The following is an 18,527-nucleotide window of genomic DNA, read 5'->3' as shown; positions in this document are numbered from 1 at the left end:
AGGTGATGAACGGCACGCAATAATTTGATGTGAACTGGGTAGAAAGGATATCCAGGCATGGCTGGTACAGATTTGAAGAGAAGACCATAGAGAAACAGGTTCATGTTATGTTGAGGCCGTGATTTTTAAAAGAGGACACTTCCTCATCAGTTCCAAGCAACATATCTGTGCTTCATTTATCAGAATTCTTGAGATTTTGTGATTGATTTAAAAAAAATAAATAAATCCACATTTTTGTCCACAGGCGACCACTGAAGAGGTATTGGGAGAAGAGAGAGACCTTGGCCAAAGGAGTGTGTGGAAAATATAGTGAGGAAAGGGCAAACCAATATGTGTGTGGGGGGGGAGTTTCAGTGGCTTTACAGGGCAAGGAGTAGACTGAAACTATTATGGTAGCAACTAAACTAAAAGGTCAGGGAATGCAGTTGAGGAGACCAGCTTCAAAGCAATTCAGCTTGCTAGAGAAAAATGGTTGAAATACAAAGGAGGGCAATATGAGTTGCATAGTGAGGATTATTTATATATTGTTCATTTGTATGTCAGCCAAGCCAAGCACAAAAAATAATTTGAGAACTATTTCTTTCTGCTTTCTATAAGTGTTGTGTCACACTGCATTGAAATCCACTTTTAAATAATGGAGCTTCTAAATAATGGTCCAAGCTGGTACATATGTGCATTAAAAAATTTTTACTAATCTAGACATTGAGGTATATGAGAGCCAGCTCCTGTTTTACTAATTCATTTGCTGTTGTGGGAGTGGCGTGAAGGAGGCCAACAAGACTTCCTGTTAAGTTTCCCTTCATAATACAGTGTTATGGAAAGACAGATATATACTTGTCCAAGAACTACAGTAATATTTAACTGCCACGTACAAGTTGGAGTAATAACATAATTTGACATTCATGTAGCACTTTACATTAACGAATCTTCACATCATCCTATAAGAAAGATATACTAAAACATATAAGGGTCAGATTTTGTAAAATCTTACTCCATGTGGGATCCCATTGACCTTTCAGCTGAAATTCAACTTGACCTAAATAGGACCCCTCATTGAATAAGGTGTTGATCAACATGAGAAAAGGTAGCAGAAATTCGCCCATAGCTAATACATTATATAACTGTACAAAATCTATTGTAGTAGGATGTTGCATAGTAAAGAGTTTTCAGCAAAAACAGTTATAAAGTGTATGTTAACTTGAATTCAGTAAGCTTAACTTTGATATTAGCTGCCCTCAAGCAATGAATTTCTAAATATTTATATTACTTGCTTTTGGTTTTTTTAATGTGTACAAAAAATTTTAGACACTTGGTTGCTCAGTTACTTGAGACCCAATGCAGCTTCTATTTAAATTAATAACAAAATGCCTCATTATGTCACTAAGAGTAGTACTCATGCTTGGTCACTTATCCACAGTGTTGTGAGTCCTCCAAAATATTCATCTTTGATTTTGTTCAGCAGTTTAGTTATGGATTCAGTATCCAAAAAAAATCTTTTATTTCTGTGTGAATTCTGCGCTACTGCGTGCATGCATATTTTATTTTTTTTGTGCAGAAAAAAGCTTCTGCTGAAATGTTGCTGCCGTTCTGCCTTTTGCCCACCAGAGGGCACTGTGGTGCAAGAACAGCAGCAGCTCTCTGCCAGCAAGCGACAAGAGAGAGGCTGTAGTGCCTTCTTTCTAGTGCCTGTCAGGCCAGGTCAGGAGATGGGGGCTATGGGTAGGCAGACAGTGGGGGTGCTGGTGGGGTGTCAGACAGGGGCTCATAGGGGCTAGTGCAGGAGAACAGACTGGGCAGAGGCTGAATGGGAGTGGAGACAAAGGATCACGAGGAGGGAGGTGCAGGGCCACATGGTGATGGGGAGGGAATGTAGAACTACATAGAGACAGAGGGTGTCTGGGTGGGGGCACGCAGAGACAAGTGGAGACGGGGGAGAGGGTACAGGGACACGGACCGGGAAGTGGCTGGGTTAGGGCACAGAGTCACATGGGAAGGGATGCAGGGTCACATAGGGATATGGGGAGTGGGTGTCCGAGTGGGGTGGAGGGACACGTGGACAGGGAGTGAAGGACACATAGGGGTGCAGGGACACATGGGGACAGGGGCAGATGTGCCTGACTGACTGAGAGAGGCTAGGGGTCAGCCAGGGTCTGCATGTGAGAAGCTCCCTAACAATCCCTTCCCGTTCCGCAAAAAAATCTGTTCCATACTTTTCCCACCCATACCCAACAACCCTCCAAGTTCACACCCAGGTCTCTTCCCAGCAATTTACTTCCACCTCCCTCAGCTCCTCTGTTATCCCGGACTCCTCCCAAGCCTTTGCACTGTTTCTGAGGGGCATAGGAAATACCGTTCTGTATTGTAGTTTAAAGGGATTATTACTCAAGAGTCCTGTATTAATATGCCTAGTAAGGAATCTATTTGTTAAAAAAAAAAAAAAATCACTTCTGAATCTTTTTTGTTCTGTCTTGTTACGGCGACTGCTGCTGACAGGTATTTTGAAATAAATGACACCAAAATATTAAAACTGGTTTGATTACTTGTATTATTTTGACCAATGAAATATGCAGAATTTAAAATGTTGTGCACAAAATTTTACATTTTGGCAGCAGAATTCCCCAGAAGTAAAGAATTCTTGTGTATACAGGATCCACAAAATTTTGTAACGAACAGGAGAGATGAGGATGTGTGTGAGGTTGGGGGTTAAGTGTTGTCTTTTGAGACACTCTCTTTCCAAACCGTTGTTTTATTTTTTTTGTATAACACCACGGTTTGCAAGGCATGGAAGACAAGATCCTTCCCCACAGAGCTTATAATTTAAACAGAGAGAATGCTATAAGCAGAGATAGAGGTATGGGAGATGATGAAAGACTGTGATTTGCTGGTGAAGTTAAGCAATTTTTCCATGATTTAAAAAAAAAAAGTAAATGAGTGGATTTGGTGGGCGAAAAATTTGAATTTTGGGTTCTTGAAATTGATGTTGTGCTATAAATTTTTTTTCGGTTCCGGGAAGCATTTAAAGAGCCTTTTTATACTTGAGAGCTGTTAATTATTGTTCAGACTCTGGGTGGAATCAACTACCCCTCTGCACATGGTAGGCTTGTGTTTTACGCTTAAAATTCAGTCAATGAGACTATAGTACGGCATTAACTTTACTGGGCGTTTCATCCTCTATGCCTTGTTAGCACTCCTAGGCTCTTGTATTTTTTTTTTTTTTTTTGTCTCTCTGAAGCAACTTAGGTGAAACCCTGACTCCACAAAAGTCAGTGGGAATTTTGTCATTAGCTTCAATCTTCAAGAATAAAATATGGGCTCAATTCTGCAAGAATTCTCTTCCACTGATGTCAGTGGGAGCTCAGCAGGTGGAGGCCTTGTAAGATAAAGCCTTATGAAGTGTCCAAGGTTATGGCACCCAGTACTCTTTCCTTAGTTATCTGTGTAACTGTCTCCATATGTTCTACTTGGCATAGTGTCATGCCAGCGTTTTACACAAGCACATTTTAAGGACAGTGCTAGATCTCCCTTCCAATGATAAAATTGTTTGTGGTCAGTTCATGCGCCTGTAAAACATGTAATGATTTTAGAACATGCATAAGAACAGCCATACTAAGTAAGACGAATGGTCCAGCTAGCCCAATATCTTGTGTTCCGCCAGGGGCTTCAAAGGGAATGAACAGAACAGGCAATCATCGAGTGATCCATCCTCTCTTGTCTACTCTCAGCTTCTGGCAAAGAGAAGCTAGGGACAGAGCGTGGGGTTGCATCTTTGACCATCCTGGCTTATAGCCTTTGATGGACCTATCCTTCATGATCTTAACTAGTTCCTTTTTGAGCCCTGTTATAGTTTTGGTCTTCACAGCATCCCTTAGCAACACTTTAAACAGGTTGACTGCGTATTGTGTAAAGTACAGTAACTCCTCACTTAATATTGTCTGGGTTAACGTTATTTTGTTATGTTGCTGATCTATTAGGGAACAAGCTTGTTTAAAGTTGCGCAATGCTCCCTTATAACATCGTTTGGCAGCTGCCTGCTTTGTCCACTGCTTGCAGGATTCTCTGGACGAGCAGCCCCTCCTTGGGGGGATTAGAACCAAGGGGGCCGGCAGCCCCCCCATCTCCTCTAAATTCCCTGTAGGGTATGTAGCTTGGCAGCTTCCCAGCAGCAGTTCAGCCTTCCTGCTCCTGCCCAGCCCTGCCCTGCCCTCTGCCTTCGAGCTGCTCCTGAGAGCTTCCTGCTTGCTTGGGGTGTGAGTGGGATGTCCCCTGCTCCTGCCCCTCCTCCCCCACTCTGTACCCCCTCTCCACAAAACAGAGGAGGGGACAGAAGGGGTGGGGTGAGCAGACAGGAAGCAACAGCTTCCAGCAAGAACTGGCTCATCTGCTTAAAAGGCAACGTACTTGAAGTGGGGTTAGCAAACTTAAAGGGACAATACACACCTCTCTCTCACTCATGCATGCACTCCCCCAGCACTTTTGAAAGTCAGCTTGTGCAGTTGTGCATGTGCTTTCAGGAGGAGGGAGTGGTGCGCTCCAGCTGGATAGTGTGGGCTCATCATCATGTTCATTCTTTTCAGGGAAGTGTTTGCAGCTACTGCCCAGCATCTATTGTGTTTCCTTCCTCCATGCTGCCTTGTAGAGTGTTAGACTACATTAACAGCAGCGTATTAACCCTTGAGGGCTCAGCCGAGTGCTAGTTCGTCATTCAGCAGTAAGGCATTCCCTGGGAAATATTCCACCCTCTTACTCCACCACCTCAACCAAGCTTCACAATCATTCATTGCTGTGTACGATATTAAACCATTTATAATTGTTTAAAACTTATACTGTATATGTATATAATGTCTTTTGTCTTGCAAAAAAAATATCCCTGGAATCTAACTCTCCCTATTTACATTAATTCGTATAGGGAAATTGGATTCACTTAACATCGTTTTGCATAAAGTCACATTTTCAGGAACATAACTACAGCGTTAAGCGAGGAGTTACTGTACTTCCTTTTCTGTGTTTTAAATCTGCTCTCTATTAATTTCACTGGGTGACCCCTAGTTCTTGTGTTATGTGACTGAGTAAATAACATTTCCTTGTTCATTTTCTTCACGCCAGTCAAGACATCTGTCATATCCCTTCTTAGTTGTCTCTTTTCCAAACTGAAAGAGTCTTTTTAACCTCTGAAAGAGTCTTTTTAACCAGTCTTTTTAACCTCTGCTCTTATGGAAGCTGTTCCATACACCTAGTATTTTTTGATTCCCATCTCTGTGCCTTTTCCAATTCTAATATATCTTTTTTGAAATGAGGCGACCACATCTGCACTCAGTAATCAAGATGTGGGCGTACCATGGATTTATATAGAGGTAATATGATATTTTCTGTCATATTATCTATCCCATTCTTAATGATTCCCAACATTCTGTTAACTTTTTTGATTGTTGATGCACATTGAGTGGATGTTTTCAGAGAACTATCCACAATGACTCCAAGATCTTTCTTGAGTCCTAACAGCTAATTTAGACCTCATCATTTTATATGTATAGTTGGGATTATGTTTTCCAATGTGCATTACTTTGCATTTATCAACATTGAATTTCATCTGCCATTTTGTTGCCCACTCACTCAGTTTTGAGAGATCCTTTTGTAGCTCTTTGCAGTCTCCCTGGGACTTAACTATCTTGATTGGTTTTTTGTATCATCTGCAAATTTTGCCACCTCACTGTTTGTTTTCCCAGTTCATTTATGGATATGTTGAACAATAGTAGTTCCAGTACAGACCCCTGGAGGACACCACTATTTACCTCTCTCTATTGTGAAAACTGGCCATTTATGCCTTTGTTTCCTATCTGTTTACTTATTATTGATCCATTAGAAGACCTTCCCTCTTATCCCATGAAGCTTACTTTGCTTAAGAGCCTTTGGTGAGGGACTTTGTCAAAGGCTTTCTGAAAGTCTAAGTACACTGTATTGATTGGATCACATGTTTGTTGACCCTCTCAAAGAATTCTGATAGATAGGTGAGGCATGATTTCCTTTCACAAAAACCATCTTGACTCTTTCCCAGCAAATCATGTTCATCTGTATATCTGATAATTCTGTTCTTTACTCTTGTTTCAACCAGTTTACCTGGTACGGAAGTTAGGCTTACTGACCTGTAATTGCCGGGATAGCCTCTGAAGACTTTTTAAAAAATTGGCATCACGTTAGTTATCCTCCAGTCATCTGGTATAGAAGATGATTTAAGTAATAGATTACATACCACAGTTAGTTCCTCAATTTCATATTTGAGTAACTTCAGAACCCTTGGGTGAATACCATCTGGTCCTGGTGAGTTATTACTGTACAATTTATCAGTTTGTTCCTAAACCTTCTGTAATGACATCTCAATCTGGGACGGTTCTTCAGATTTGTCACACAGAGGCATTTGTTACTGAGAAAGTTTTGCAAATGAAGAAACATTTACTGCAATGTAGTGACTGCAGGGATTGTGCCAGCCAAGTAACTATATAATGCCAACCATCCTATTGTCAACCCGAATAATATCAAACTTTTATGAAATGGCAGAGATGACAGGGATTAATTTTGGAATAGGAAAACTTTCCTCAAATAATTCTTCTGCTTGTAAACAAAAATGATATTCCTCTCAGAATTGCTTGTTGACTCAAATACAGTGAATAGGAATTGTTGTCTTTGTGTCCATAGAATCAAGCCCAAGTATTAAGGAGATCTGATCTTTTGTTGTGTTTTAGGACAAATTGTGTATGCTCACCAATTTATGAATCTAACAGGAGAAAATTTAACCAATATCAGTTTATTTGAAGCACACTGTGGAAACCTCTTCTGTGATTTGATAAACTTGTCAATCAACAAATATACAAAGGTATTATTATTTTATTTTTTTTATGCAGAAAGCCTCTGAAAGCCGCAATCATAATCAGGGCTGCTTTGTGCTAGGTGCTGTACAGTTGCATAGGAAAACATAGTCCCCTGTTACTGATGTTTTAAAATTTTGCCTTGGGTTTAATATTCCCAATTTTTAAAGTGTGTTATTTATTAGAAACTCATATTGTGTTGTATTTATTCATGACCATCTGGCAATTGAATGGGAGAGTAATTTTGAATTGCACTGTGTACAGAACTGAAGTGTGCGCCACATTTAATAAGTTCAATGTGCTGGGTTTCATGCCAGATATGAGCTGTAGATGCAGAAAATATCTTTCTAAACTCTCTCAAAAGGAACAAAAAGAGAGTGACTATGACTTTGGCAGTAAGCTAACTGAGCACTTACTTACAATGTCCTATTACAGTTTATATTTACACCACTCCTATTTCAACAACTTCAGCTTTCTGTTACAGCTTCTTTACATTTGTCAAAGGAAACTTTGGGTAGACAGACAAACGCTAGCTGTGTTCAAGCTAGGATGCTGAAAATAGCAGTATAGCCAAGGGAGCAGGAGCAGGAACTTGCACTTGCCACCTGAGTACAAGTGGCCTAGAGCTTTTGGGTGTGTACTTACGCAGCTAGCTCATGTTACCCCTGGCTACACTGCTGTTTTTATCGCACTAGTTAATCAGAGCTAGTGCTTTTCTGTGTACCCGAGCAGCATGCGGCAAGCTGCAGTGTAATGTACCCTTTTTGTGCAACCTCTTTATTTTATTTTTTTAAACATTGGTGCGCTGACTTTTCTTCACAGCCTCCTATCATTAGCAGATCTAAACTAGGAAGTCTCATTGTGCTGTATACCAGCCAGTAGAGTAATCTCACATTCTTCTTTGATATATTGTCACAGTGGGTTCTGCTCTAGGCGTGCACACACATCGCTGTTTCTCTATTCAGAGTGTGAGAAACTGAAAGGTAACTCACCACAAGACTGCTTTACATATTAAACATCGGTCGGAAGAGAATTTCTCTAAACAAAAAGTAATGATCAGATAATACACATGACTCAAAATGTGCTCTTTGGAGCATGTTAAAATATTGTCTTATTGCAGGACTACCAAAATACTGGTATGTGAAATATTGTAGGGACATTGAGGCATTTTAACATACTGCCATGAATAAAAACTCACATAAACAAATTCTATTCTGCTAGCATTACGCATAACCATTAAGAAATGTGCATGTTAAAAATTAATAAATATTAAATCATTTGGAAGCTTTTTCTTCTCTTTCCAGGAACATCAAGTGAATCTAATCAATCATTTTCTCTCTCTTTCACTAGTAGACAATGAATTGGTATTTAGTGCTATTTCTTTTCATTATTACTTAGAACATCCCTTTCACTTATTAAATATTTTTTGAAAAATCATTTGAAACTGGTTCAGTAAAAGCTTAACAGTAATGCTACTTCTACTGTACATTGGTAGATAATGGTTCCTTTGCTGTATGCATGATTTATTTTAGATGTTAATGGAATAGTGAATTGTGCTTCACAAGAATCCGCTGTAATTTTGTATAAATTCTAAATTGTTGCAACAAAGAATGGAAATATTAGTATGTAAAATGCAACTTCAAATACCCTGCTACTCTGTGAGTGAATGGACTTCATATTTTCTTCATCAGGTTAGACCATCAGAGGCTTTAACTAGTCACCACTACCCCTGTAGCTGCATTAAGGAATTATGGGTTCTGCTTATTCATCTGCTGGACCACAGAAACAAAGGGTCTCATACAGAGGTAAGTGGGAACATTGCTGCATGCACAGCATGAGGAAAATATAGGAAAGTGTTTATATCCAGAATATTCAAATAGTGATTGGTCAGTTACCAAATTAAGCACCAGATTGTGCCATGAATGCACTAGTTCACATCCAGCGTGATGCAGAGTTGCACTGCCCCATCAAGAGCTTTAGGAGAGATTATGCTCCTTGACGTACAAGAGACAAATGTGCCAGCTATGCCACCTTAGCCCCCACACTTGAGAGTTTGTTGTGTCCTGGTTCGAGCTTTGTCACTGGTAGTTTTCTTGTGGCCCAGTGCACTGATAGGGAACAGTCCCTGTTTTCAGAAAAGCGAGGCAATTGAGGCTGTTACTCTGTATTGAGATGGGAGAGGGACTGCAAGAGAAGGGAAGTAGTCCTTGTTTAATTGACACTGGCGCGTGCGCGCACACACACACACACACACACCCCCACCCATTAGGCAGTTTTGCATGGCAAGACCCAGCTACAATCTTTCCCTGAATATTTGTTAAAAGACACTAGAAAAACTCTTTTGAAAGCTGCCAATCTTCATAAAATCCAAAGTGCTGTTCTTCTTTCAAATGGGTTTTGCACTGCAATAATGCGTATTTAGTCTGAATATCATCATACAGCTTCATGGTAGAGTATTCAGACTTTTTAATGTGAGCAGACATAAAAAAGTCTCTTTGGTGAAAATTTTGTTGTTGTTAATTATTTGTGCTACAGTAGCATCTACAAGTCAATCAGGATCAGGGTGCCATTATGCTAGGTGCTGTACAAATGCTGAGCATAACAAAGCCTATGCCCTGAAGATCTTATAATCTAATTAGACAAGACAGACAAAAGGTGATTGAACAGAGGAGTGTTATTCCCACTTTTAGAAAAGGCACATGTGCATGATTTGGGTAAAGGAATGGAGAGTATTCTTAACATTTGAGGATAACACCAAGCTGGCAGGGTTTGCAAGCATTTTAGAGTACAGAATTAGAATTCAAAATGACCTTGACAAATAGGTATGAATTCAGCAAGCTGTAATTCAGTAAAGACAAGTAAAAAGTACTTTACTTAGAAAGGAAAAATCAAATGCACAACTACAAAATAGAAAATTACTGACCAGCTGGGAGTTATAGTGGATCACAAATTGAGTATGAGTGGTCAATGTATTGCAGTTGTGAAAAAGGCTAATATCATTCTGGGGTATATTAAAGGGAGTGTTTGTATGTAAGACAGGAGAGGTAATTATCCCACTTTAGTCAACACTGGTGAGGCCTCAGCTGCAGTACTGTGCCCAGGGCCGGCTCTAGCCATTTCACCACCCCAAGCACAGCGGCACGCCGCGGGGGGTGCTCTGCCGCTCGCTGGTCCCGCGGCTCTGGTGGACCTCCCGCAGGCGTCCCTGGGAGGGTCCGCCAGTCCCGCGGCATGCCGCCCCAAGCGCGCACTGGGGCCTGGAGCTGGCCCTGACTGTACCCAGTTGTGAGTGCCCCACTTTAGAAAAGATGTGTACAAATTGGAGTGTGTCCAGAGGAGAGCAACGAAAATGATAAAAGGTTTAGAAAACCTGACCTACCTATATATGGAAAGGTTAAAAAAAACAACAAAAAAAAAACCCTAGGCACGTTTTAGTTTTGAGAGAAAAAGACGAGGGGACCTGATAAGTCTTCAAATAATAAAGAGGACAATGATCAATTATTCTCCATGTCCACTAAAGGTAGGACAAGAAGTAATGGGCTTAATCTGCAGCAAGGGAGATTTAGGTCAGATAGTAGGAAAAGCTTCTAACTATAAGGGCAGTAAAGCTCTGGAATACGCTTCCAAGGAAAGTTGTTGAATCTCCAGCACTAGAGGTTTTAAGAATGGGTTAGACAAACACCTGTCAGGGATGGTCTAAGTTTACTTGCTATGGCCTCAGCTCAGTGGGCTGGTCTTAATGACTTCTTGAGGTCCCTGCCAGCCCTATAGTTCTACGATTCTATGATTAAGTGTCTTGCCCCAGGTCACAAAGGAAGTCTGTGATGGAACAAGGAATTGAATGTGAGACTGCCACTTCTCAGGCTAATGTGCTAACCACTGGACAATCCTTTGTTCCCATGGTGCTGGGCTGTGGCAGAGCTGGAGACTGTAAAAAGATCTCCTGAGTCCCCATCCAGTGCCTTTAACACAAGATCATAATAAATATAAGAAGGTCAGGCTAGCTCCTTTAATTAAAATAAATAAATGTGTAGGCCTTGTTCTCTCTTACTGGATCTCTCCCTAGCTAATATTATTTCATATAATTATTTATCTTCTATATGAGGTGCAGGTAAACTGTTACCCATTTTGAGAACTAGGTTGTGTCTAAAATTCCTGTTCCATTTGATATATTTTGTATATTCTGAGACTTTTTTTTTTTAAGAATATTTTCATAAACTGTTTTTCACTATGAGGGTTTAAATAGTTCAGTTTTTCTATTAGACAGATCAACTACAGTGCACACCAGTGCAAGATGATTCTGTTTTCTTCATTCTTTTGAGGATGATAGAATACACCATCTTCTAGACCTCTGTTCTATATGCTTTGAGCTAGCCTGTAAAAATTCTAGGGATGTGTTCTCTCGTGATAACCAATGGACATCCTGTCACTGCCCTTGTTTTCCATTTGCCTTCTGAAGAATAAAATCCTAAAATGGCTCTAGGTTTTCCCTGGCACCACTTACTTGGTTATTCAGTATTTTTTAAATGACTATCAGCTTGTTTTTTCCTTTAATACCAAAAGGACAATCTTAATAAGTAAACAGGATAGTATTGAGAGGAATCCCTTTAACATAGACATAGGTTATTAGTTAATCTATTGTACAAAGTCATTTAACGCAGCCCTGGTTGGCTTTCTCTGTTCTCTGCAGTCTTTTTGGAGCTGGGTGAATAAATTCCTAAAGAAGGTCTTTGAAAGACCCAGTACTGCAGAAGGGATGTCTGTTTTTGAGCCAGTGCAGTGCAAAGATCCATTAAGTTTTAGCTGGTGGATTATTACTCATCTGGCATCACTTTACCAGTTTGACCGTAACGGAAATGTAGAGGAAAAGGTAGGTTTGTATTTTGTAATATTTTAACATTTTATTTAGACCTTTAATCTCATGCAAGTATTTGGTGGTACAGTAGTAATGTTACAGTAATTTTTGATGTCCTACATTACAAAGTTCCTTTAAAGGTTTATGATTTTAAGGTGTACTGTTTACAGTTTTTATTCCATGAGCCCTGAGCATATGGATCTAAAAAACATAGATTCGGTCAGTAACCCAAGTAAGGGAACTAGAAAGTCCTGCTAGTTAGCAGTTCATATGCTTATTGCTGTAGCATATGTTTTAAGACTGTCTGCCTTCAGCGTAACTGCTTCATTGAGTTCACTGCTTCAGTAAGGCCTTGGCTACACTGGCGCTTTACAGCGCTGCAACTTTCTCGCTCAGGGATGTGAAAAAAACACCCCCCTGAGCGCAGTAAGTTACAGCGCTGTAAAGCGCCAGTGTAAACAGTGCCCCGCTCCCAGCGCTACAAGCTAATCCCCACGGGGAGGTGGAGTACCTGCAGCGCTGGGAGAGCTCTCTGCCAGCGCTTGCGCCGCGACCACACTCGCACTTCAGAGCACTGCCGCGGGAGCGCTTTGGAGTTTCGAGTGTAGCCAAGCCCTAACTGAACATATTAGAATGATTAGCTGCATTGGAGGCTAGCATCATGTAGGTTTTCTATTCTTTAAATGAGGTGTAAAGCTGAAGCATTGACTGCACTCAGTCGTTAATGCCACTTGTCATAAGAGTTAAGGGTGTTAATGTTGGTGCTCTCACTGAATTCCAGTCTGGCTGCTTACATTCTGCCTATGTAATTTCACTTGCAGTTTAAATTGCATTAATATTTTTCTTAATTTCCTGTTCTAAACTGTTATGTAGTGTTGCTGTGTACTATTAAATAAACTGCATGTTGTTAAGATTGCTTGACACTTCCCATTAGAAGATCCTGTTTTCAATTATGTATGACTTTTTGCCAAACTTTACCCATTTGGGCTGAAGTTTCCTGTGCCAGATATCTGCTGCAGGATGTTTTTTTTTTTTTGTGTGTGTGGTTTTTTTTTGTTTGTTTTTTGTTTTGAAAATTTCACTAAAACAATTAAGCTGTTTCTGAACCTGAGGCTAGGAAAAAATATGTTTTGCAATAATAAAAAACAATTGGCAGCTTTTTCTTTGGAGAACTCTAGTGCCCTGGTGCTTTTGAGCAGGGGCTTGAAATTTGGCAGTTTGTGTTAAGAGAATGCCTTTTGTTGTCCCTGTAAAAATCCACCTGCGTTTGGCCAGCATATGCTCAGTGGAGTCTTTTAAGACTATAGCAGCTTAAATCTCTGAAGAATCTGTGCCTACCGGTTATGTTCCTGGTGCTGATCAGACTGTGCATGCCCACAGAGCAACTGAGCATGCTCCCTCCAGCCCAGGGCTACAGAGGTGGAATTGAACTTTCCCTGTAATGGTTGCTCCCAGCTGCCCTGGGCAGGAGTGGAACTGAAAGCAGGGAGCTGTTCATTCCTGTGCTCCCAGTGACCCCTCTGCTGAAGTCCAGACAGCATGGGGGAGGAAGCTGTGTGGCTCCAATGCAAAGGGGTTGGCAGGGGTGAGGGGGTAGAATGGATTGGGATAAGGAATTTGGAGAGTGAAAGTGGAAGCTGGGGTGGGGAGGAGAGGGGAAATTAGGACTGGTATTTGGGGGGAGACTGGGACAAGGAGCCAGTGGAAGATTGGGATTGGCTGGGCAAGGAGACTGAGACAAAGAGGCCTGTCTAATGTTGGTCCACACAGAAGATAAAAACCTACTACTACTATCAGTTACCTCAAATGGCAGAGGTCTGTGCAGTGGTTCTAAAGGTTCCAACCCTGCTGGTGAACCATATGGGTGTCAATATGATGCCACATGATGGAATTTCTATTTTTTTCAGATTTTTTTTTTTTAAAACCTAGGAAATTACATAAACACAAATTTGTTAAAGGAACATTGAAATTGCAAAACCAAGCAAACAAATACTATGAAATGCCAGGTTAAGGTTGAAAGAAGTAGTTGTCTTTAGAATCCCAGCTTCATTTGTTGTAAAAGTCAGAAGGTGTGCAGTGAATGAGGCAGTGTATTTCATGAAGAGCAAGAATGTTTTCGTGGTTAGAGCAGTTGAATGCTGCCCTACAGAATTGGATGCTATCTCTTCCTGTACCACAGAGTTCCTCTGTGATGTTAAGCAAGTCATTTAAATTTTTCACAAGTGGCTGCTAATTGTATATTCCTTACTTTCTGAGTGCCCAATTGAGACCAAGGGGTCTGATTTACAGAAAAGTGCTTAGCATTCGCAGCTGAAGTCAAGGGGAGCTGTACTTTGACCATACTGAGTAATATATAATGTTAAGTATTCTGAAAAATCAGGTCTCAGGTGTCTCAAATTGGATACTTTTGGACCTTAATCTCACTGTACCATCTGTAAAATGGGGATATCCTCCTTCCCCAAATCTCACTGAGGTGTTGTGAAAATAATTGAATTTGTTTGTGAAGCACTCAGATGGCATAGTGATAAATGGCACAGAAAAGCCCATGAGATAATTAATAATTCTGTCTTCAGAGCCAGGTTTGAATAGCGCAGTAAATAAGGCATGGTACCACACGTGGAACAGTGAGGAGATAACTAAATAAAGAATAGCTGCTCATTAAGAAAGCACCATCCATTCTGTACAGTGAATTCCTATGGAAAATATAGAACAGTAGAACCTCAAAGATATGAACACCAGAGTTATGGACTGAACGGTCAACCGTAAACCAAGTAAAACCGGAAGTAACCAATCATATAGCAGCAGAGACCAGAGTGGGGAAAAAAGAAGCAAATATTGTACTGTGCTTGTATTGCATCTTAAAAGTAGGCACATCTGGGCGGGCTGCCTGTCTCCACTTCCCCACCCCATGTGCAGGGCAGCCATTTACAGCAAGGCGCTGGGACTACCAGCCCAAGGCAGCCAGAGCCAGCCAGCAGAGCAAGAGTAACGCTTTCTCTCTCACCCACACCCACACCCCGCTGGAAGGGGGATGCACTGATTTCCTCCCACCCTTCATCCCTGGGAGGGGGAGACACTGTTTGCCAGGAGGGGGACAAGCTTGCAAACTCATGCCAAGGCTCAGTAGGCAGTTCAACTGCTGCTGAAGCGTGGCCTGGAGTGTCAGCTGCTGGATCTGGAGCCTGAACTGTGCTTTGTTCAGTGTTACAAACATCTCAGAGTTACGGAGGTTTCTGTAACTCTGAGGTTCTATGGTATGCAGTTGTTATGGTTCCAGAGTGAACTGTAGCTTTGACTTGCCACTCAGTCTTTCCTTGTGCACACCTTTTAAATGACAGACTCATGCCTTTACCTCGCAGGGTGGAATCAGTTCACCTCATGCTAAGGGCTTGTCTACACTTAAAAACACTGTAGCGGCACAGCTGTGCCACTGCAGCACTGTCATAAATATAGAGGAAAGAGTAGCATAAAATCTCTCCTTGGCATCTGTACTGAATTGCCTTACCTATAAGGGGTTAAACAGTTCAAATAACCTAGTTGGCACCTGACCAGAAAGACCAATGAGGAAAGAAGATACTTTCAAATCTGCGGGGAAGGATTTGTTTGTTGATCTCTTTGTTTGTTGCCTCTCCGGACTGAGAGACAAGCCAAACAGATCCAACATCTCAGGGCCGCCCAGAGGATTCAGGGGTCTGGGGCAGGGACGGGTCTTCAGCGGCAATTCAGCAGCAGGTCCTTCTCGGACCTTCGCCGCCGAAGAATGAAGCGGGGGTGGTAGAGCAGCCTAAGTGCTGCAGGTCATAGCTTTTTTGTTTCCCTCCCCCCCCCCCATCTGCACTAAAAGACCATTGAGGAAGGAGGATGTAATCACAGCATATCCCCTACAGCTCCCTGCCGTGAGCCGCTCAAGGCAGGGGGCTGGGAGCATCCCCACCACTCCAGGCCACCTCCCCAGCCCCTGCCCTGACTCCTGAACCCCATCCCCAGCTCTCTGCCCTGACTCCTGCACACTCCTCACACACTCCTATCCCCCTGCCCTGACTCCTGCACCCTCCACACATACCCAGCCCCCTACAACCCATACCCTGACTCTTGCACCCCCCACATCCCCACTCTTACCTGAGCACCAAACAGAAGCTCCTGCACACATGCACAAACATTCCCACCTGCACCCCTCACACCAAATGGGAGATGCCCAGGTAAGCACTCCACACCCAAACCTCCTGCTCCAACCCTGAGCCCCCTCCCTCATTCTAGCTCCTGGCCAGATCCTATACCCGAACCCCCAGCCTGCTCCTTCACCCCCAGCCCACCCCCAGCTCAGTGCACTCCCACCCTCATCTCAGTGGAGAGGGAGAGAGGAAGAGAATGGGCTAAAACCAGGCTACCCACTCTGTGGGCAGGGCCAGGACTCCAGACCGACAGCGGGCTGAGCGAGGCGGGGACCCTGGCTGGCAGGAGCAAGCAGATGGAACCTTATACCGCAGTGGGCTGAGCCCCCTATTGCCAGCCTGGGGTCCCAGCCTGGAGTCTTGCTCAGCCCGCTGCCAGTCTGGGGTTCTGGCTGCCGGCCCCTTGCCAACCAGGGTCCCAGCCGCAGGCCCTGCTCAGCCTGCTGCCAGCCTAGGTGAATGGAATGCCAGGCCAGCAGCAGGCTGAGCGGACTGGCGGCGTAAGATCAGCATTTCAATTTAATTTTAAATTAAGCTTCTTAAACATTTTTATAACCTTGTTTACTTTACATACGACAATAGTTTAATTATATACTATATATATTTACAGAGAGAGACCTTCTAATACATGTTAAAATGTATTACTGGCATGCAAAACCTTAAATTGAAGTGAATAAATGAAGACTCGGCACACCACTTCTGAAAGGTTGCCGACCCCTGATCTACATGTATGAAATGACTATGTTGTACGAGCTAAAGAAAAAAAGAACTATGTCTGAACCCTATTTAGAATTTTAAAAGCTTTCCTATTAACCTCAAGGCCAAAGCAGTCCATTTAAAAAACTGAAACTCTTCCACAGATGACACAGGCCTAGAGGCAATTTCCGCTAAGGACCATCTGAATAACCATCATTATTATACATCATCCTCCCACCTTTGATCACGGTTTAATAAGAGAAAGAACACGTATAATAGAGTCCTCTATCACAGCTAACTGTTAACCAACAAAAGTAAGCTAAATTCATTCCTGGTATAACTCCACAGACTTCAACAAGCTTACATCAGTGATTACTTTAGCCCAGTGGTCCCCAACTTTTTTGTCTGGCGGGCACCAGACAACCCACGGAGGACTGTGGCGGCGGACGAGCATCCACCGAAATTCCACCAACAAGCGGCAACGTCAATAGGCGTCGCTGCCGAAATTCCACCAAGTAGCGTCATCCAGAGGCGTCACTACCGAAATACTGCCGACAATCAGCGGCATTTCGGAGGCGATGCCTCTGGATGACACAGCTTGGTGGCGGCATTTCGGCAGATGCTCATCCGCCGAGCAGTACGCGGGCAAACTTAGATGCCCCAGCAGGTGCCATGGCACGTGCAGGCACTGCACTGGGGACCCGTGCTTCAGCCCCTTATTTTCAAGGAAGATTCCAGGCTGTAATTCAAAAAGAGAGAAATTAGCACTCACAGCTACCACTGTGAAACTGAGCTCCTGTGGTTTGTGACAAAATGTTGTAATTGCTCACAGAACTTTGTAAGCATACACAGAACTCTGTAAGGTAACTAAAAGGTGAGATCTGTGGAGAAGATTACAGCCAAACTCAGAAAAATACGATGCACAAGATAGTAGTTCCAACATACAGAAGATTGCAAATACCAAGATGGAAGTATGTAGGACAGTCTTATGATTAGGGTATTGGACAGGACTTAGAAAAGATGGTGTCATAACGTGGCTCTGCCACAGACTCCTCTTTGACCTTTCTCTCTCTTTCTCTGCCTCAGTTCCCTAGCCATAAAATAAAGATAATAATACTTCCTTTCTCCTATCTTTTGTCTTGTCTATTTATATTGTAATTTGTTTGGGGCATGGACTGTCTCTTATTACTTCTATCTATGGTGCCAAGCCCAAAAAGAGGGACAGATAGTCCAGCACTTAGCACTAACATGGGATACAGGAGACCAGGAGTCAATTCTCTACTGCACCCATGTCAGTGTGCCTCAGCTCCCCATCTATTCAATGGGAACAATTGCACTTCCCTAACTAATAGTGGGCCATTGTGAGGATGAACATATTAAAAGAGTGTGAGGGCTGAGACACTAAAGTTATATGGGGGCCATATAAGTACCTAGACAGATTTAACACTGCACCCGTCCACACAATGATATAATAAACGATATACATATCAATATAAAGGGCTCTTTAAACCGGTTTCTGTACTCCTCCCTGACGAGAGGAGTAGCGCTGAAATCGGTATTACCATGTCGAATTAGGGTTAGTGTGTCCACAAATCGACGGTATTGGCCTCTGGGTGGTATCCCACATTGCACCATTGTGACCGCTCTGGACAGCAGTCAGAACTCGGATGCGCTGGCCAGGTAGATAGGAAAAGCCCTGCGAACTTTTGAATTTCATTTCCTGTTTGCCCAGTGTGGAGCTCTGATCAGCACGGGTGGCGATGCAGTCCCAAATCCAAAAAGAGCTCCAGCATAGACTGTACGGGAGATACTGGATCTGATCGCTGTATAGGGAGACAAATCTGTTCTATCACAGCTCCATTACAGAAGACAAAATGCCAAAGCATTTGAAAAAAATCTCCAGCCTATGATACAGAGTCCACAGCACAGTGCTGCGTGACAAGC

At 42.5% G+C, this 18,527-nt stretch overlaps 1 protein-coding gene across 1 annotated transcript in view; it reads left to right on the top strand.

Moving 5' to 3' along the window:
- Positions 1 to 18,527, top strand: part of MMS22L (MMS22 like, DNA repair protein) — a 152,922-nt gene that overhangs the window by 23,497 nt on the left and 110,898 nt on the right. Inside the window, exons 8-10 of the mRNA XM_032774069.2 lie at positions 6,738 to 6,868; positions 8,552 to 8,665; positions 11,551 to 11,730. Of these exons, the coding sequence (XP_032629960.1) occupies positions 6,738 to 6,868; positions 8,552 to 8,665; positions 11,551 to 11,730 (425 nt within the window). The remainder of the gene's footprint in view (positions 1 to 6,737; positions 6,869 to 8,551; positions 8,666 to 11,550; positions 11,731 to 18,527) is intronic.

The sequence above is a fragment of the Chelonoidis abingdonii genome, chromosome 3, assembly GCF_003597395.2.
Source record: "Chelonoidis abingdonii isolate Lonesome George chromosome 3, CheloAbing_2.0, whole genome shotgun sequence".
In the NCBI taxonomy this organism is placed as follows: domain Eukaryota; kingdom Metazoa; phylum Chordata; order Testudines; family Testudinidae; genus Chelonoidis; species Chelonoidis abingdonii.
The sequence above is the reverse complement of the archived record's forward strand: the minus strand, read 5'-3'. Positions and strand labels throughout refer to the sequence as shown.